This window comes from Cucumis melo, chromosome 7 (genome assembly GCF_025177605.1).
Source record: "Cucumis melo cultivar AY chromosome 7, USDA_Cmelo_AY_1.0, whole genome shotgun sequence".
Taxonomy (NCBI): domain Eukaryota; kingdom Viridiplantae; phylum Streptophyta; class Magnoliopsida; order Cucurbitales; family Cucurbitaceae; genus Cucumis; species Cucumis melo.
In genome coordinates this window covers 24,921,965-24,942,826 of record NC_066863.1, presented here as the reverse complement: position 1 = coordinate 24,942,826, position 20,862 = coordinate 24,921,965, and the positions used below count along the sequence as shown (strand labels likewise).

At 28.8% G+C, this 20,862-nt stretch overlaps 2 protein-coding genes across 2 annotated transcripts; one reads left to right on the top strand and one right to left on the bottom strand.

Moving 5' to 3' along the window:
- Positions 1-2,055: 2,055 nt before the first annotated feature.
- LOC103493142 (2-C-methyl-D-erythritol 2,4-cyclodiphosphate synthase, chloroplastic) lies at positions 2,056-6,642 on the bottom strand. The gene is made up of 3 exons (XM_008453785.3): positions 6,213-6,642; positions 5,462-5,592; positions 2,056-2,520 (listed from the first exon to the last, which is right to left on the bottom strand). Exons 1-3 carry the CDS (start codon positions 6,538-6,540, stop codon positions 2,287-2,289), a joined length of 693 nt encoding a protein of 230 aa, XP_008452007.2. The 5' UTR covers positions 6,541-6,642; the 3' UTR covers positions 2,056-2,286.
- Positions 6,643-17,359: 10,717 nt separating this feature from the next.
- On the top strand, positions 17,360-19,099 carry LOC103493141 (WRKY transcription factor 22). The gene is made up of 2 exons (XM_008453784.3): positions 17,360-17,836; positions 18,331-19,099. Exons 1-2 carry the CDS (start codon positions 17,475-17,477, stop codon positions 18,782-18,784), a joined length of 816 nt encoding a protein of 271 aa, XP_008452006.2. The 5' UTR covers positions 17,360-17,474; the 3' UTR covers positions 18,785-19,099.
- Positions 19,100-20,862: the final 1,763 nt, after the last annotated feature.

The window sequence follows — 20,862 nt, the reverse complement described above, 5'->3', positions numbered from 1 at the left end:
AAATATTCTTGAAATATTTTTAAATTTGTTTAGAATTTCAAGTGTTTCATTACTATTTTAATTTTAGATATTTTGTTTTAAAAAAATATTAATAAACTTTGAAAGTGATGTTAAATTTCAATACACAAAAGATAGATATGCTAACAATTTGGATATAGTATTTTTATGGACAGTGGTGTAGGGAAATGATCAAAAGGAAAAAAAAAACATTACCAAATTAGAAGCAATTAAAATATTTTGTTGAAGGGAAGAGTTTTAGTTTTGAGAAATTTTCGCAAATAAAAAAAAATTCAAACTATTTACAGAATGAAAAAATAAAAAACGGATAGACTTCTATCAACCTCGATCAATGACAGACTTATATAAGTTTTTATCATTGATAACATTAGTCATAGAACTTCTATCAGTTTCTATCACTAATAAATACTAACAGATTTCTATTTGAGTCTATCAATTTGATAGACTTATATCATTTTCTATTATTAATTGAGGCTTATTAACTTCTATAGGAATAAAAAGATGATATACTAAGTTATTTTCGAATTGGTTATATTCCAACCCAATATAACTTCTAACAAATATACTATTCGTAAGAGTACTTAAAATAATCGATAGATAATGGTAATTTTTAAATACATACATATATGTGTGAAAAAGTAAAATAGTTTATTTTACTTGGGCTAGAATGATAACCAAAGGATTTGGGGTAAAAATAATATTGTACCTTTAATAACTCAGTTCGGTGAATATTATCTATTTTTAGAGAGCTTTTAAGTCTCTAGAGATTTATTAATATTCAAATGAGTATTATTTTACAAACACACTATAATAATCTAGAAGATACTGTACCTCCAGATTGATACTATTTTACTAAAATAATCAGGCTCCCTTGATTTTAATGTTTGAATTTATTGAAGAATATCATATTCCCCTCATTTGAATAATTGAAGCTTAGATATCAAGCTTCATTGATCTTAAGCTTTCGATTATTAATGTCTTCTTTAATCTCTTATCTTCAAAATATCATACTCCCTTGACTTTTATAATTGAACACATTCAATTAGTAAGGTCTTCATTAAATCTCTTATATATTCTCATATAACTTGAATCGATCTTAAAGTAGACAAATAGTATTCATGTAAAATATTTGATTATGAAGGTAAAGACTTACCAAAGATTCTTCTATGGATTTTTTTTAGCGCGTCTTAATTCGATACTTTGAAGAAGAAAAGACTTTCCTTTTTATAGATAGAGAAAGAAAAGCTTGAAACCGGAATAGGAAACAAAATCTTTAAAGATTTTCGATTAAAAATAGTCTTTAAAGATTCTTGGTCGGAGACTGGTTGATGAAGCAAAACAAATATCTTTTTCAAAAAAAATCTTCATGGAGAGAAAGTGTCATCAACTGAACAACTAAGTATTCCTAAAAATTTAAAAAATATTTCTATAATAACTTCAAAAAGAAACAAGATAATTTTTCTTTTGTAAAAAACGTAACATTATGTATGTATTTTTAAATTTAAGGCCTTAAGGTTGTTTGATTTACGTTAAAAAGAATCAGTAGTAGAAGTTTTTTTTAACTTTTTTTTACTCAAAAAGGTGTTAATAAATTTTTTTGGAAGTTTTCGTCTTTTTTTATTATTATAATTTTTATTTTTATCCTACTAAAAATAATAGAACCATATTATAAAATGAAATATTTAAAATATAGTAAAATAAACTAAAATATTTACAAAATATAATAAAATTTTTGATAGAAAATTTTGATAGATATTATTACCGATAGAAGCATATGAAATAGCTAGAAAGATATTAAGTCATTTGGCTAAAACAAACAAGCAATATGAGTACAAAATAACAGCAGTAAAAAAACGTGAATCTGTTCACATAAAAGTTAGTTCTAAAACATATCACGACACTGTCAAAGATAATCCTTGTAACAAATTTTCCTAAAGATAGCCACTCATTACACAAGAATTTAATGTACTTCAAGTTTAGAGTTTAATCAAGTAAAATTGAAAATGAGGCAAGGAAAAACAGGAACAAAAACAATAATTGTAGGCAATTTCTAATATTCTCCCACCATACTGTTGCTTTTCAACGTTGTTAAATGATTAAAACGTTTAATGTAACAACCCAACTTACAATTGTTTGCACTTTGCAGGGAACTGTGGAGGGGATGGGGGAAAATTCAAAGTATTTTAACAATAAAGCATATTCCAATTAAAACGGAGAGCACTGTTGTTATTACACTTACACAGCAGTACTAATGGGAGGACAGGGCTTCTATCTCCTCATCAACAGGACCACAGTATGAGCAGCAATGCTTCTATTTTCGCCAAGACTATCGACCTTCTCGTGTGTTTTCGCTTTCAGATTCACGACAGAGGGGTCGGCTCCCAGGAGTTCAGAGAGGTTTGCTCTGATAGCTTCCTTGTGAGGGCTAAGCTTTGGTCTTTGAAGTATCAATGTGGCATCCAGGTTGCCTATGTCATAACCTGCCTCGTGCATCAGTCTCACCTGAAATCAACCAAAGATTTCATCTCAGTAATCAGATAATTGAGCTTTATCTAAAATGAACTGAATTCGAAAAATTTATTTCAACTTTGGTTTGGTAAATGGATTCACTTGCCACATACGGATTGAGATTTAGCCTTTACGATTAGGTTTATTGACCAACTACATGTTGAAAAGATAAACGTACCGAACCTACCTATCAGAGTCACTTTTTGAATATTAAAGACAGTGTTGCAAAGTCCATACCCCCTACCCTATAATGTTATTCTCTTTTCATTTTACATGATTGTCCCATGTGTTCGACCTTGGGTTGAAATTTAAGAAAAGGTGATAACTTTACTATAACCCATCAAGTGATAGTTCAACAAACATTTTATAACTACACAGCATGGTGTAGGTGAGTTGATAGTTTCTCATTATCGATTAACATTTCCCTTCGACGTCCAATACCGTTCATCTCATAATTTCTTTTACCTGTGAATGTTTGCACCACCTTGCATGCACCTCAATTATTCTTTGAGGATAGTTGCTTGACACTACTATATTTAGTTGCCAAGATTACTTGTAGGACACTAGATCCCTAAATAGAAGGTCATTAGGACTTGAACCCATCCCCAAAAATCCTTTATTAATTATATGTATCATCCCTAATTGACCAAGGAGCACTAGGCCAAACTGTTGTAGTTGTGTACTTGGGTTTACCTCACGATTAATAAGCCTGAATTTATGAAACCTAAAGATGGAAAACTTAAGTTGATGTAGCTTGTATTTAATGCATGAATTAATGATTTGTACAAGCTACAACAGAGCCATGTAATACCAACTCCATCCATTCTCCAAGCATTTGCAAAGAGCAACAGTGAATCCAGTAACTTATCCTAGCATTTGAGAGTAACAGAACAACATAGGAAGCAGGGACACGCTGGTTAAAGCATCAATCTCTAATTTTATGTATATTTTTGTTATAACATTCACTTGACAGAGACTCCTTGAGAAGAGGTTTGCTTCGTGGTTTGATTGCACACGTATCTTGGGCTTTCAGTGCGCAAGGATTTTGCAATTTAAATTATTTGATTTGGCTTATTTTGTTAGATTGAAGCTCATTTTAGTTTAATTTGGATCAACTCTATTCTTTAATTTTTTTTTCCCTCAATGAATGCTTGGTTAGCCAATAAAAGAATTGCCAAAAAAAATTGAAAAAACCCAGTGTCAGACAAATTTCCCAGACAAGTTGGCTAGTTATATCCTTGCATCCTTTTAAAATTTTGCGGGAGTGAACCGTCTAGCCCACAGTTCTAATGACTCTCAACCCCTCTTAAAGTTCTCTAATTCCTCACAATCTAAATATTACATGAGGTTCTTAAAAGAAGCGTTAAAATGTTTCATAAAATACAGAAGAGAAAAAAAAAAAAAAAGAAGCAGCGCACTCCAAGAGGCACCTAAAATGGCAGGTGAAGCCTTATTCATGATTACTGACAATAATCTTCAACAAGCCTTAATCTCATTGGAAAATTTTGAAATTCATAAGATAACAGCATCATGCTTCCTGAGGTTCCCTAGACCCGGGGATTCAGCAGCCCCATTCATTTTTAGGATATTTGTTCCCTTTCAATAGTTTTAATTGCATATAGAGTCCCCAAGAAGATATCCAAGATTCTTTTACACAAACGGTTTTTGGGTGAAGTTTCAACAGGAAGACAAAGCTTCTTTGGATTCCTTTGGACTTCGGTGTATGACGTTTAGTGAGAATGGTTGCCTGAAGAAACCTATGCATTTTCAAAGGGAGACGTAAAAGGGAAAACCTTTTACAAATGAATGATTAGCAGCTTTTCTTCTCTTTTGATACAAGTGAATCGGAAAACCTTTCTGCAGCTCCTTCTGGTTTCCAAGAGCTTCATGCTCCCCTGTTTGTATATCGCTTCCTTCGTCTCAATAGAAGTTTTTGTTTCTTCATAAAAGTGAAAGATATTTAATATAACTCAGTTAAAAGATTGTTCTAAAGTGATTCTTCCTTCATGACCGAGATACATTCTTAAATTCTCCACCCAAAGCGACATCATTTCATGCAGATACATGACTTGTTGCAGAAGCTTATTCTTTCTAGGTAATTAGAGATGAAGCTACAGAAAGGAACCATAAAATGGTCTAATGGTACGAAAGGGTTTTAACAAAGAAGTAAGTTGAGCAGTCTCTAGTTGAAGTTGAATAAGTTGATTTGAGGAAGAGAAACTATATCTAAGGTCCACTTAGTAGACTTTGACACTTGTTTCTGTTAGATATCTAGAATAGTATAGGGTTAAGCTTATAATGGAAATTAGATATTTAGGCGGTTACTAAGAGTAGTGATTATAAATAAGAAGTTGGTGAGTGAAGAAAGGGGAGTTGTTGAGTAGATAGGTCTTGAGTAGTATTTTCAAGATAGGCGGTCCCGAGTACCATAAACTTGGATCATATCAGTTCATAATTAATTCTCAATATATGAAACATACTGAGTCTTGTTAGGAAGTATCCTAACAGTTTCAAATGGTACAATGAAAATTCTGTTGTTAGATAAACATAAAGTTCCGAGGAAGAAAATACTGGATATACTCAATTTATTGAGATGCATAAAATTTGACACAACCACTACTTCGATCCTGAATAAAAACTCAACATGTGACATAACATATATGCACCAAAGAGACCAATAAAATTTCCAAAACCTGAGAAAGAGTTATGTGATTTGGTTTATCCACACTATGCTATTGAGGACCTCTCTAAATTGAACAACAAGCAAGCAAAAAGATATCATGACATCCCATACGAAAGCAACAACAGAATCCTAAAACATATGTACAATGCACCAAGTGATTCATATTAAACAAGTCAAGGAGGACAAGTTTCATATATAAAGATAACAAACTTTGGTAAGTGTGTAAGAGTTCACTATGCCGTAACTACTTACAGCTTCTTTTATGAAAACGGATGATGGAGCACCCTTCCATTTGGGATCTGAATCTGGAAAGATCTGTCCAATATCAGGAAGCCCCAAAGCACCCAAAATTGCATCAACCACACAGTGTAGTAGAACATCTCCTAAATCAACAAAAGAAATAAACACTTCAAAATTTAACAAGTGTTGCAGGAAACTTTATACAGCAGAGACAAAAAAAAAACTTTGGGTTATTACTTATTTTATAGTATACACTTCTATAAAAAACATGACGAGATGGGAGCTCCATTCAACAGACCAATTGCAAGCAATTGAGCTTAAATAAACTGATCTCCAACACTCCAAACTTCAAATGTACAAAATCACTTGAATAATAGTAAACTATAATAACTGTAAGATCCAAGTCTTATCACCAACATTCGAACATACCATCCCATGGATTATCAAATATATAACAGAAATTGACATAACACAAGATGCTGCCATTTTTCATAGATTAAAAACTAAAAAAATTACGTAAAAAGAAGTTGAAAGATGTCAAACTTCTATCAAATTAGCCCATAAAATTCTCAGTAAGTAAAAAAGTAGTGCTATCGTCTGTAACGCAATCAACAGCGGCCAATTGCACACCAAAACAGCACTATGCAATGTTAAATTGAAGGGATAATTAGCCAACAACAAAACTGAGAAAGAATTTGAACACCCAAAATTAAATAGCAACGAACAAAAACACAAAAAAGAAAGAGAAACCAAAGAAAAATACCATCGGAATGAGCTTCGCAGCCTCTATCATGAGGAATACTAATCCCCCCAATAATCAAAGGGTACCCAGGTTCTAACCGATGAAGATCGAAGCCGTGTCCAACCCGAAACGGCAAGGTTTTAGAGGGAGAATCGGATTTGATGGCGGTGGTGGAGGAGACAGAGTGAGAAACGGCGGAATTGACACGGAAAGAAGGTAGAGAAGAAGAGGAGGAAAGAGGAGTAAAAATTCTTCTGGGAAAGGAAGGAGGATAGAAAGAAAGAGAAGGGGATTGGTGGGAGGTAGTGGCAGCGGGCGGAGAGGCGAAGAATGGGGCGGAGACGGCCATGGAAAGGAGACTGAGGTTGTTTGGTTTTGTGTGGTTGAATTGTATTGTTGTTGGCGCCAGCGTTAGCAAGGCGCGTAGAGAGTGTCACAAAAATATGTCATTGCCTCTTTTTATTACATTGCCTTATTTAACTTCACTTCTTTTCTTTTACCAATTTTACTTTTTTATCTTTACATTTCTTTAAATGTTGATTTGCATTAATTACAACATTCTCTTTAATCCTAATTCTTTATTTATTTTGGTATCAATATTTTCATTAATATTTTCACGTTTATACTCTGATTTTAGTGTAAATAAGTCAACCAAACCAAATAATAATAAGAAACATAAACATAAATATATCTAATAATAAAATATTTATTTTAGATTTTTTGTTTTTAATATAATTTGTTCATAACTATCCATCGAAATCGACATTATATAATATTTTTATTAAAAAATTTCGTAAAATTAAGACCTCGATATTTGTTCATGTTATAATTTTTCATAAATATTGATGTTGTTGTTTATAAGTTAATATTAAAATTAGTTTATAGAGATGTTCGTAGTTATATTTAAATAATTAATGACAAACAAATGAAGAAAAGATTCATGTTAATATATAATTTTGGCTCATGGTTTTTTATTCTCAAAATTTCTATGAGTTTATGTGAGTTGTATGTTTTATGTCATGTCTAAAATAGGAAATAGGGTGAGTCATCCATTTGGCTCACGCAAAGGAGTTAAATGATAATAATAGAAATTACCGGCAGATCTAGCATAGGTTCAGGGGGTTCGGCCCCCCTCAACTTTATTATTAATATCTATCATTAGTTTAGTGGTTACTTTGATTGTCGGCCTCCTTTCCACCAAGGTTCAAGTTTAGTGGTTACTTTGATTGTCAGTCCCTTTTCCACCCAAGTTCAAGTTTAGTGGTTACTTTGATTGTCAGCCTCCTTTCCACACAGGTTCAAGTCTTACCTATGTAATTTATTTTCCATATTTTTCTTTTAGCCCCCATCAATATATTTTCTAGATCTACTATCGATGGAAATTGTTTTGTGATTCTCTCTACTTTCCTTTTCTGACGAAGTTGGTGGGGTTTTGATGAAGAGGTTTGTGTATTCTTGGCTAGTTTTCAATATATATATATTTCTTTAAAGAAAAAGAAACTTTTTAAATGATGGTAATAATTGGGAAATTGTCACTATTTAATTCTACATTTAAACCTAAAATTGGATGGTGTATTTGCAAAAGAACCACAATGGACCCAAAATCCTTTTTTTGGAAGGGCCCATTGGACAGAAATTCACACATGGTTGAAATTGTAGCCCAAGCCCATGGGCTCAAATCAGGTAAGTTCACTTTACAAATTTTATTGAAATTTCATTAGGAAATTCATTACCATTTGAAAGGGAAATTCTCAAAAAAAAAAGACATTTAATAGGTTTTATCTACTCAAATCGTTTAAACATCTTTCTCAGTTTATTTTGGACGAGATCGACCATTGAAATTTTTTTAATATATTAAAACTTTCAACTTATCAATTGTTTTGGTCATTTTGGGTTTTTTCGATGCATATCGATAAACATTAGACCGAGATTCTACAAATTTTCAAATTTTCTCAAATCCTAACCCAAAACTTAACTAATTCTTTTTATCTTTTAAAAAAATTAAAATTACTCTGTCAAATATTAAAAGTATAATTTGTGAATTATGTAGATATCCAATTATTTTTTAAAAGAAATATTATAGATCTCGGTTCATTTTAGGTAAGATTATATTGAAAAAGCATAAAAACTTGACAATCTCTGTTCAAAATGGAACTGAGAAGGCATAAAAGTTTGATAGTTTTAGAATTTTTTTGGGACAATTTTGTCATGGATAGACTAAGATGAACCAAATCTTTTACCAACACCTAACTCTTCTACAAATTTTCTATTATAATCCTACCAAATTTATATAAAATTGTTATCGTAAATAAGATTTTTATGGTAATTAATCTTATCAACTTAATTATTATGGAAAAAAGATTTAAGAAATTGTATAAAAAATTAGATAGGGAGAAAATTAGTTAAAATTTGGTATGAGATTGAGATAAATTATAGAAGAAAAATTATTTATTTTCAAATTAAAAAAAAAAGGCATAAATCTATGTTTTCAAATTCTAAAATTTTCAAAAAATTGAAAATCTCAACGAACGATCTTACCTAAGATGAACGAGAAAAGATGTTTAAACGATTTTTCAAAAGATGACGTTAGTTTTACGAGACAACCTATTAAATACCATTTTTGACAGTTTTCCTATTTAAAATCCTTTAATTTGAGAGAACTTTATCAAGGATCTCCAAACCAACATTTTGATATTAGTTTATAGATCACATTACAAAGATTGATATGTCTAAAATCGTTCGAACTTTACATGCTTTTACCTTTTAGGGCAAGAACAATAAAATTTTGTCGATGGGTTTTGTACTCAACGTAACCTCTCGTTCAGAACACGAATTAGGTCCAACAATGTTCGCATAAGCTCCATCAAGACCATGAGCACTTTTAGCAAATTCATCCACTTAACAACTTAAATATATCTGGAGCTCATCCCTCATAGAGGGTTTTATCAACTCTTGATTTTCATTGTCTAGAAATTAAACTCATCTTGAGATCTCCAAAAATATCCTATCAATCTCTCCTCATGCCTTGACTTAAAAAGTTCAAGATTAATGTAGAAAAAGATAATATAAAAGAAAATAAAAGAAATTTAAGTGATCATGCTTGAACAATTGATACTCTCTTTTCGAGAACATTTGGTGTATCTTGTGTTGCATCCATTATTTATGGAAATCATCAAGTGCAATCCTTTTTAAAAGTATATTTTTTTTTTCTTTGTAATTGATGAGATGCATAGAGACGAATGTAGCGTCTGTACTTAAATATTGACCCGTTATTGATTATGTTCTATTGTTAGGCCTAAAATTAATTCGAATTTAATTTAAATGATTTAAATTGTCCAATTTAGAAAAAACCATCAAAATAGCAAAATCTTGGATAGAAAAAAGAAAAATAGCAAATCCCAAAATTATTTGTCAGATTATTTTTTTCAATTTTTTTGGCTCGAGTATACTCCTCTACAAGTCGCAATTGCTCAGCCACAAAAATCAAACAAAATATCACGGAGCACGAATATTTGTAAACACAATCACTTTTGATAAATTTTAACTAAATAAAAAAATTATGTTGTTACAGAATCTTGAACCAACATCTGATATGGCTTTAAGATTTAAATCAAGTAATTCACAATTTTTTATATTTTATATTATTTATAAAAAATATGTTAGATAATACATATTACAAATTTTTAGTAACAATTTCCATCTACGTACATTTTACATCATTCCCTAAAATCGTAAATTTGAATTCAAATTTTAACTCGTATCCCTAAAATAACTACAAAAGTAAATCAATTATTTTGCATTTTTTAATCTTCAAATTATTTATTAAAAAATAGACATAAATAATACATAATACATATTTGATATTTTAAAACCGTTAGTTTTAATTCAAAATTTTAACATTATTTTTAAATTCAAATTTTACACGTTAATTTTAAATTGTTAGTTTGAATCCCTACAATTATGCCAAAGATGCCAAAGATAATATTTCACACTAATTTTTCAGGCTAGTTTTAACTCAAATTTTTAAAATTATTTTTAAATTCAAATTTTACACGTTAATTCTAGATTATTAGTTTGAATTCCTAAGATTATGCCAAACATAATATTTGATATATTTCTAATATATATCCGACCCTAAAGCATTAGTTTTAATTCAAATATTAAACATTATTTTGTATTATTTATGAAACATTGAAGATATGATTGTTGTGGTCTGTGTACAAGAGGCAGAAAACGACAAAAATCCCTTTTGAAGATGTTTCGAATGGACGAACGCAGAATTCGAAGATTTGCATATGCAAACGGACGAAGTGACGAAGTGAAGGAGATGTGACAAAGGCTCGAACGAAGTGAAGAAGGAGATGTGACGAAACGAAGGAGATGCAAAACTTATTTTTCGAAGGAGATGCAAAACGGAGATGTTAGGGTTTTCAAATGCAAAATAATGCCAAATAAGGGAAGAAAATGCCAAACGATGAAGGCTTGAAGACCCTTTGTTTCCAAATTCCAAACAATGGACAATCTGAAACGGTGACCTACACAAATTGAATGAGATGTGATCACTTGTAGAGCTTTGAATGTGATTTAATGGATTTTTTTTTTCTTTTTTTGTTTTGAAGGAAAGTAGAAATCTCATTTCACTTAAATAGGAACATTTAAGGCATTGCTCTCCAAATTTTTATTTAAATTTTTTTTGTTTTACTATTTTATCAATTTAAAAATAAATTTATCATTTATTTAAAATACACCCCTAATTTTATTATTCTTCTTATAATCTTTGAATTTATGTGGTATGCTTATTTTTACTATTGTGTTGTTGTTTCTTTTTCTTCATTAATGATCTTTATTTATTTGTTTGTTTCTTGTTTCTATACGGTTAAAGATTTTTATTTTACCTACCACAGGGGTAGGGTTAGCACTTAGCAGCACATCAAAATATATATATGGATTATGATCGTCAATGCTACCAACATTATATTGTATCAAAGAAAAAGTAATGTATGTTAAGTGTATTTTCCTCACTAAAATTGGATATTCTATTAAAGTTATTGTTTTTTAATTAATTTAATCATTTTTAGTATAATTGCAGTCACTTATATATCTTAATTAAAAAAATTTCATAAATATAACAAACTACTAAAATATTTATGGTTCGTAATCATTTTTTAAATATTCTAAATTTGTCCTTCCATCTTTCTTTTTCTCTTCGCTGCAATTTTTTTCTATCGTCTTTCTTTCTTTCCTTTCTTTTTTTCCAATGCGATTTCTTTCCATAGTATTTCTTCTTTTTCTCTTCCTTTTTCGCTACAATTTCTTTTTTCTTTTCCTCCTTTTTTTGTACTTCATTTAGATTAAGGTAACTAAATCTAAAACATAGTGTATAAAGAATCTTGAAAAAAATAAACGATCGTGTAAAAATCTTGAAAAAATTTACCAAATTTTGAAAAAAAAAATAGTTTACGATCGTGTACCCAAATCTAAACGATCACCAAATTAAACGATAGAATTGAAAAAATAAATGGTCTAGATTTGGAATCAAATCTAAATAATCGTATACCATATATTGTTAAGGGCGTGGTTGATTGGACATTGTATTTTCTATGGTGGGTCTATGAACTTTTTCCATTTTCAAAATCGTTTATACAATATAAATATTTTGTCGTTTTGTTATATTTTTTAAAAGATCCTTATCTTAATCGACTCATATTTATGTTTATGTTTTAGTAATAATACCACCAACCTTTACTTAGCGTCCGACTGAAATAATTTCTAATTTAAATGAGCACTTTAAACAAATGTTATATTTTTTCAATTTGATTTTAAGTCAAAACTTGTTGAATTGCACTATATGTATAGAAGTGATTCTAATAATTAAAAGAAAATGGTTTTCTTTTAAGTTCTAACCACATATTTTGAGGATTTTTTTTGTTAAATACTTGGAAGTCATTTTCTCTTCTACAATTGTAGTATTTCATCCAACAAAATTGTCTTTAAATTCGATCCAATTCTTCTATTTCATCCAACTTTTTAGTTTTGATCCTCTAAGATCATTTAATAAATTACAGTAAATACGATTTTGATATATAAAATGAATTTAGCTCAACAATAATTATCATCTTCTATTCTAATAAATAAAGTTTTTTCAAACATTACCGAGGATTCTTATGGAAAAAACATATTTATGCTTGAAAAATGATGTACGAGGGATACACCTTACCGAAGCTACATCTTCTCAACCGGATACAAAGACTAATTTCGGTAAAATATGACCTCAAACTACTAATCTTCAGTAAGACTCTTGGACACTAGTTCTCGAGCTCAATTCAAGATAAAAAAGATGGAAAAAGAGAGAGAAATGAATTCAACGTATTAAAGATAAATTTGTAAAGGAAACATCACCCAATTTGATGCGTTTCAATTCAATAGGGATATAATTATGACATCAAACAACAATGTTTCAAAATCTCTTTAAAAAAAAAAGAAAAATAAAACAAACAAATAAATAAATAAATGATGTTTCAGTCCATAAAGGCATCCACCATTCACTTTTCTTATGAAATATCCAACAATATATATTTCTTATATACTTCATTATTGGTCTCTTTTTTTAAAAAAAAAAATGAATTTCATTATATATTTAATAAAAGAATTGAGAAGATTAGTTCAATCAACTTAATTAGTCACTCTATTTAGAATTTAAATAATAGAATGTCATCTCACATAACATAGGGTCATGTTATATGTAAACTCAAAAATTAAAGGACTCTTTAATTTTATAATTTAAAAAACCCTAAACCCTACCCAAAAATCAATATTATACATTCATTTATAAGACCTTTAGGAATCAACAACTTTTAATTCAGACACCAATTTTTATATTCAATTAAAAATTGTGATTCTTCTTAAAAAGATAATAACTAGAAATACAAATAATAATATTAATAATAATAAAGAATATTGATTTATATATACAACAACGATGAATTACTTATTACATTTTCATGCATATTATTACAAGTTAGTATATAGATTTGTAGATGATTTTGAAATTGTTAAAATCACTCTACCAAGATTTAAAATCTCGTTAAAAGTTAAACAAGTATTTTAATTCCTCTAAATTTATTTAATAATACATTTTACAATATTAAATACAACTTTGATGATGAAGCATATTTTCAAAATGTGTATCGTTTTATGAATTTAACTATTAATAAAATCGTACAAAAACTTTATCCATTAGGAAGATAAACCAAATTAGGCCTACAAACATTTATTTTACCTCTAAATTAATTTTACTTTTTTTATCTAATGTAAATTGGTATTAAAAAATTGGATATAAGAAATAAACTTAATTAATTTTAAAAATAAAAAAGGAAAAAGGAAATGGGTATTGCATACATACAAGTTGAAGTAATTAGAATATGGATACATTCAATATATATATATATATATATATATATTTTTTCATTTTGATATGGTGAAGCAAGAAATGTCCCCTTCATAACTAATAAATATATAAATAAAAGTGAGATAATATAAATTAATTAACATGAAATTCTTAGAAAAGAAACAAACAAAAGAAGAAGCCAAAGAAAAAGACCAATTCAAATCCACCGTTTTAAATTATCCCAAGTTGCCCATTCCGCGTGGGAAAAAAATAAATGAAACATCCCTTCTAAATTCCTCTTAAAACGTCACTTTAAAATGGCCCATACTATGCAATATGTAACCCTACCAAAATCACAAAACTATATAATAAATAATATGTTCCTATGAAAACTAAATTATGAAATTATATGATATGATTGTGAGTGGCAATTTGGTCCCAAATTCCTCCATTTTCCTCTTTGTTCCCTCTCCATCACGTAACCCCTTTAACCATTGTAAGGTGATAATCGAACCTAACGCCTATTATTCTTTGGAATGATAATTCTAATTATACTCTGATACTTATCATTTGCAAATAATAGGTTTAAGATTTAACAATTATTTAACTTGATTAAAATAAAATAAAGTATAGTAGATTTTTTTTCTATACGTTTAACTATTTAAAATTATCCGCTATTTTGATCTAATTTCACAAAAGTTTTTTTAAAAAACAAATTAAAATACTAGTGGAAGGTGGGATAAAGAGAGGGCACACTAAAATATCTTTGCAAAGTTGACACATTCATTATCATACACCATGCCCAAAAGGGAAGCATTTGTCTAGCTAAGTTGTTATTGGTATAAAATTATTTTGTTCATTAAGATCTTTTAGTTGCTTGAAGCTAGTTAGTCATTTTTTCATGAAGTAATTTACATCGTCGTTTAATTATTTAAATATATCATTTGTATTAATCAAAACCATTGTAAATGATAAAGGAGATATTTGAGAATAATGATGCTAAAGTGAAGTCATGATCTTCAAAAAGAAAAACCATAATAAATCTATTTGAATAGTATAAATATCTTAAAAGCTCTTTTTAGGTTGATATTTATTATCCTTATGATTGTTTTTGTTAAGTAACCTTTAACGTGAGGAAAACCATCAAATGATTAAAAAAGAAAAAGACTAAGAAGAATTAATAATCATCAATAAGGTTTCAAGAAAAAAGAAAAAACTTAAACACAAAATTCAATACTACTAAATATACTACTCAAAATAGGATAAGAAATTAATTAAATCTTGGTTAAAAATAACTTTACAATAGTACAATTCTTAGAATCTATTTCACATAGAAACAAACTCAGAATAACACCAAACACATTAAATTTACAAATAAAATCTTGAAAAGATAATGAGTTTTATATTCAAAACTCATTAGATTAGGGTTAAAACTTTTGGTCCTTTTTTGTTTCTCTCTTTTTTTGGTTATTAATGAGAGAGAAAGTAGATTAGGGTTAGGCTCATCAAGTTGAAGGTGCCAAGTTGCAAAAGAGGACTTTAATTTTTCTTTTTCTTTTTCTTTTTTCTTTTGTGTGTTTGATGTTTGACTTTAGGAAGGTTCTTGAAAAACAGGATTGGGATTAGGCAGTGGGTTTTTTTGACTGAAAAAGTAAGGGAAGTCGGAAATGAAAGCAATAATGGCCTTTGTAATTTATGTATATTATATATATATATATATTATGTATAGGCAATGGGAGCAAGCGTGGGAAAGGCCAAAGGGAGGGGGAGCAACCTATGATGTTGATCATTCCTTTCATATCTTTCTTTTTTAGATAACATTATATTATCCCATCCATCGGTTCGATACAACTTTTTGTTAGTCGACATCGATATAAAGAGAGAATAATATGTCGATAAATTCTCTATTCCAATTTGCTTTTATTTGTCAATTTGGTTAAAATTTTAAGTGTATGACAGAAATGAAATCAACGTGCAAAGAATAAAGAACAAAGAAGACATCGATATAGAGATTTGTGTGATTCATATAATTGTTGGAAATGCATGACTAGGGTTTTTTCGTCCGTTGAAAAAATTACTTTTTAGAACAATTATGTACATCGATCTTGTCCCATGTTGGAAGATTTCAAATAATTTGTGAAAAATTTTACCCATCAAGACTGATATGAGTGCTTTCAAACTGTGATTGTAGTGGCGATAGATCATAACGTTTGAAAATGCAATTAACAATATATTAGTTACATCTATGGACAAATTAGACTAGCTTATAACAGTTTAGGTTTTGAGGTCATTGGTAATGTTTCGAACCTTGTAAGGAAATGATTTGGAATGGTAGATAATATTAGGTTTGATTTAATGTGTAGTATCCAATCATGAAACTTGAAGTTTTACACTTTATTTCGTATATGCAATTTTACATTAATATTAATTATCTATATATATATATGGTGTATGTGTGTTACGTAGACAAATCTATTAGGGGAAGAAGCCTTAATATATATTTTGAAATTATTCTTAGAACTTTAGATCTAAGTAGATATTATTTAAAGGAAGTAATTAATTATCAAGTTTGGTATATATCGTTTAGTATTTTGGGTGTGACTAAAAGTACTTCTTTGTTTAAGTACTGTTAGTTTGAATTTTATAGATGTGCTAAATAGTTTTTTAAACAAATTGAAAGCCAATCAAAAATATCTATAATAAAAAATGGTTTTTTAAAAAATTTCTAAATTCAAATAAAAATTAGTATTGAAATAGTACTTGAAATAACTGTTTTTTTTTTAATATTTTTGAGAAACCGTACTTGAAATAACTGTGTTAATTAATTTTATTTAAGTGTTTCACTTTAAAACGTAATTTAAAATATAGTTTAATTGGTTGTATATGGCATATAATATTGTTTGAAAGGTGAAAATGTTTCACCCTTCTTATCTCTAAATTGTTGTACTAAAAGAATATAAAACGAGTTTGGGAGATAGAAAGCAAGAATTCAAACTTTTACGATATCAACCTAATCAGAATATAAAATATATCACCGATAGACGAGCATAAAAACATTATTGTGTGACCTTGAAAAGTAATTAATTACCCACCTAATTTCTTAGTTGCCTACTTTTGAAAGGAATAGGAATGAGTTCATACTTTCAAAAGGTGTAGAAAAATATACCACTGAAATACAACCAAAATCCCACGTAATTAACTAAATAACAAGAAGATCATAAAAATATAAGTAAAAACAACTGTATCCAAATAAAATGGAATTTTTGAACATGAAACAAAAGAACGACGATTTATGTTTAAAAAATGAATAATATTATATCAATGTGGAGATATTTTGAGAATCGTGTATGTAAAAAGAAAAACTAAAAAGTAATATATTACACTTTATTTTCAAAAAGCCATTATTGATGGTATTTAAGTGGAAAACTTGTTAACATGGACAATAACTTAAGAATCATCAACAACTCTATGTCCACTCATTATTAAACAAAAAAAATACATCAATTAAAAAGTTATGAAAATAACATATAAGATTATATATATTGATACAATATTGATCTATTATATAAAAAAGAAAACCAACAACAAATTATTAATTAAATTTCTCCTATCCACACCATGAAACAAGTTAACAACTATATAAAAAGAAAAAAAAAAACTATTTTTAAAGGTGTTGACATTTAACAAAGTCAATGAAAAAGCAGTTTCACACAAGATCCCTCATTTTCTCCAATTATATATTTAAACAAAGGGGGGGTTTTGGGGAAATTTAATTTGCTCAAAAGCTAAGAAGTACTTTTCAAAGTCAGCTCCCCTCTTCCCCTTAGCTTAAGTTCTTTGTATATATTTTTCCCCCATTGTCTTTTTGAGAATTATTATTAATTATTGTAATATCAATGGAGGATTGGGGTTTGCAAGCAATTGTAAAAGGGTGCAATGGAATACCAATTGGTTCTTCAACAACAGCAGCAACAACAAGGCTTATGGAAGATACAAATAATCTGTATTCTTTTTTGAGATCAGATCAAGAAGAAGATGGAGGATTTTTTTCTTCTTGTGTTTATAATAATTATTATAATCCTCAAATTTCAAGTTCTTCAATATTTCATGATGAGTTTGAAGGATTATTTGGAAGGAATTCATCCAATAATTCAGCAGCTGCCTCCATTTCTCATCTTCTTAGAGATTTTAAGGAACCTGCTGATCAAAAGCTTCATCACAAGAACCAAATTATCCAACCAACTAAACAGAAACAAAGGTATATACTTAAATTTACTTCAATTCAAATTTAATTATTTTCCCCCTTTTCTTGTTTAATTTCTTGGTATTTTTTCCAAAAGATGCTTGATTAATTATTAATTTTTACTCTCAATGAAAACTTATAAACATGAATATTATATTTATTTTGGTTAGTATTGATTTGTATATGATTTGGTTAAAGTTTGATGTAATTAATTTTACGCAAACCGGTCTCCATCGATTTAAACTTTTAGATTTAGTTATTTAACGTATAATTATAGCTTAACGGTGACATAGTGTATGTTCCCAACTAAGAGAACAAATGTTGGAATCTTATCTACCAAAGTACGAAGTTTTATATATTCGATCTCTTCTGTCATATTATTTCTTCTCATGAACTAAATATGAAACTTAGGTTGATGAAATTAAAAGCTATTTAAATTTAACCCACAAACTTAAATCCGAGACTGATTTTTTTTTTTTTTTTTGTTCGTTGATATTTTGATATCTCAGCAAGAAAAGTAGACAAAATAGGGTAGTGAAAGAGGTGAAAGCAGATAAAGTATGTTCAGATTCATGGGGATGGAGAAAATATGGACAAAAACCAATCAAAGGCTCTCCATACCCAAGAAGCTATTATAGATGCAGCTCCTCGAAAGGATGTTCTGCTCGAAAGCAAGTCGAACGTAGCCTCTCCGATCCCGAAGTCTTTGTCGTAACCTACACAGCCGAGCACAACCATGCCGAGCCTACTCGCCGTAACGCCCTTGCAGGGACCACCCGGAAGAAGTTCCCGGCGCTTGAGAACCCGAATTTGGACATGATTCTCTCACCTAATAATTCGACTTCAGTGGCATCCATTGAAGAAGATCAACATCATCCAATGGAAGGTGTGGCAGATGGGGAAGTTTTGATGGATATGTCATTTGAATTCTTCACTGGTTTGGAGGATTTACTTTTTGGATGACGACTTTTCCTTTTGGGGAAGTGATTATATTGTTGTTCATTTTATGAATATGAAATAGCAATTGTAAAACTTATGATCTCCTCTTCTTGGAAAAGAGCATGTACGATCATGATGATTAAGGGTTTAGTGGGGGTGAATTATTTCGAAAGAAAATGGAACAAATGGTACAGAGAGATGTCTTTTTCAAAAAGAAAAAAAAAAAAAGATTGAGATGGTTTTTAAAACGGGATGGGAGAATCGAAATCTCTAACATAAAATTGAGTTCATGTTAGTTAAGCTATGTGAATGAGACTTGTGAAAATTTGGAGTATAAAATGTTTAATTATATCAATGAAATTTGGTATAATGTAATTAGTATTGAAGGAAAGAACAAATATTGTCCAAGTTTTTATGATTGTCAAATAATGGTGGATTTATAAAGTCAAGAAAATGAGTAACATCTTTGTCAATTAACTAATTGAATTAGTTAAAGTTTATAAAAGTTCACACTCAAAAAGGAAAAAGGAAATGAAGAAAAAAAAAACAATCAACGGAATATGTGTGAAAGTGAGAAAATAGGTTTAGAATAGAGTTAATTTGAAAATATATTTATGAAGAAAAAAGTTTCTTAATTTATTTTGAAATTTTTAGACTTTGTTCTTGAATTGAAAATTTTTCATAACTTTGATATAAATTCAATACAAAAAATTAGACTTGAGGACAGAAGAGGATTTGTAGTCTTTTTGTATGTTGGGCTTTTTGGCTTTAGTCTCAAATTAATTAATATCTTGATGATAACAAATTTAAATTTTTTATTGACAATTTTATTATTTTGAATAATCCATAACGAAAGCTTGCAACAATGATTTTGACGCCTCTTGAATCACCTAAACTCGAAGTTCAAGCAAAGAAAATATTGTTGAAAGAAGCTTAATGAAAAATATTCGAGATAGGAAGATGGGGGCCAAGTAATCAAGTTGAATCAATTAGAGAAAGTCGCTCGGAACAATAGATGAGTATCACATAGGACTTTTGTTTTTGTTCTTTTTTATTATTGACTTTTAAAAAGAAAATAAATTTAATATTATTATGTATCTTTGGTGTCTATCGGTTAGTTTTTTAGAAGACGGTGAACTTGTTTTAATTTATTGGGTTTTAAACAAATTATTTTTAAAATGACATATTGTTATATTATTATATTATTATTTGTGTTTGTGTTTAACTGCTAATTGAGTTTAAGTCTCAATCATTCAATTTTCTTTTACGACTCAAAAAGATTTTGGATTTCAATATCATTTTCACTCTTTTTAAATATTTCATTTTTTCCAAATTTTTAAGAACTTTATTTAACTTTACGATACTTAAAAGTTGCAAAAGTCACCACTGTTATTCTCTCTGAAACTTTTCATTCTTTCATCTTGTCCTTGAGACAATTCTTATTGTATTGTGATGATTAATTATTGTGAGCTTAAAATTGTAAACTCACTCTTTTAGATAGTTTTCTTTTGTGTGACTTAAAACTTTTAATATATTGTGACGATTGGATCCTAACCTGTGGAAAGGATTGGGTTTGCTCTTGAACCTAAGAAAAGAACAAGTAGCAGTTCGACTCTAATCCGTGAAAAGAGTCAAATGAAGATTTTCAATCAAAATCTTAAGAGGTGCTTGGAAAAGTGAATGTAGGCATAGAGCCTTCTTCTACTAACGAATCTTTTCTAATTATTTGTGTATTTAATTTTAGTTTTATTTTTGTTGTTGTTTGAGTTTTATTGCATACCTCTATTACATACTTTTTATCAATCTTGTTATTTAACATAATTTAGTTAACGCTTTTTTTATTTAATTTAAAAACTAATCTATTTAAATTAGGCTTATTTGTTAAAAAGTTCAATTAAACTATATTCACTCCTCTGGGATTGCCATACCTACCCAACATTGTATCTCATGAATTAATTTCCTTCATTTTTACATCCAATCTTAAACTTTATTTTCGATCCAAAAAAAACTATTTATACCCTTAAATTTTGAGATTTATAATCCATTAATTTTTAATTAATAATTATGAATCAATTTAAATTAAAAATTTTTGTAAGCGTATC

Excerpts from the sequence above, each read along its gene's own strand:
- LOC103493142 (XM_008453785.3), bottom strand. The coding sequence starts at position 6,540 with ATGGCCGTCTCCGCCCCATTCTTCGCCTCTCCGCCCGCTGCCACTACC. Across the intron at positions 5,593-6,212 it reads CTGCGAAGCTCATTCCGATG|GAGATGTTCTACTACACTGT; the intron begins GTATTTTTCTTT and ends TTGTTGATTTAG. Across the intron at positions 2,521-5,461 it reads CCGTTTTCATAAAAGAAGCT|GTGAGACTGATGCACGAGGC; the intron begins GTAAGTAGTTAC and ends GGTTGATTTCAG.
- LOC103493141 (XM_008453784.3), top strand. The coding sequence starts at position 17,475 with ATGGAGGATTGGGGTTTGCAAGCAATTGTAAAAGGGTGCAATGGAATA. Across the intron at positions 17,837-18,330 it reads CCAACTAAACAGAAACAAAG|CAAGAAAAGTAGACAAAATA; the intron begins GTATATACTTAA and ends TTGATATCTCAG.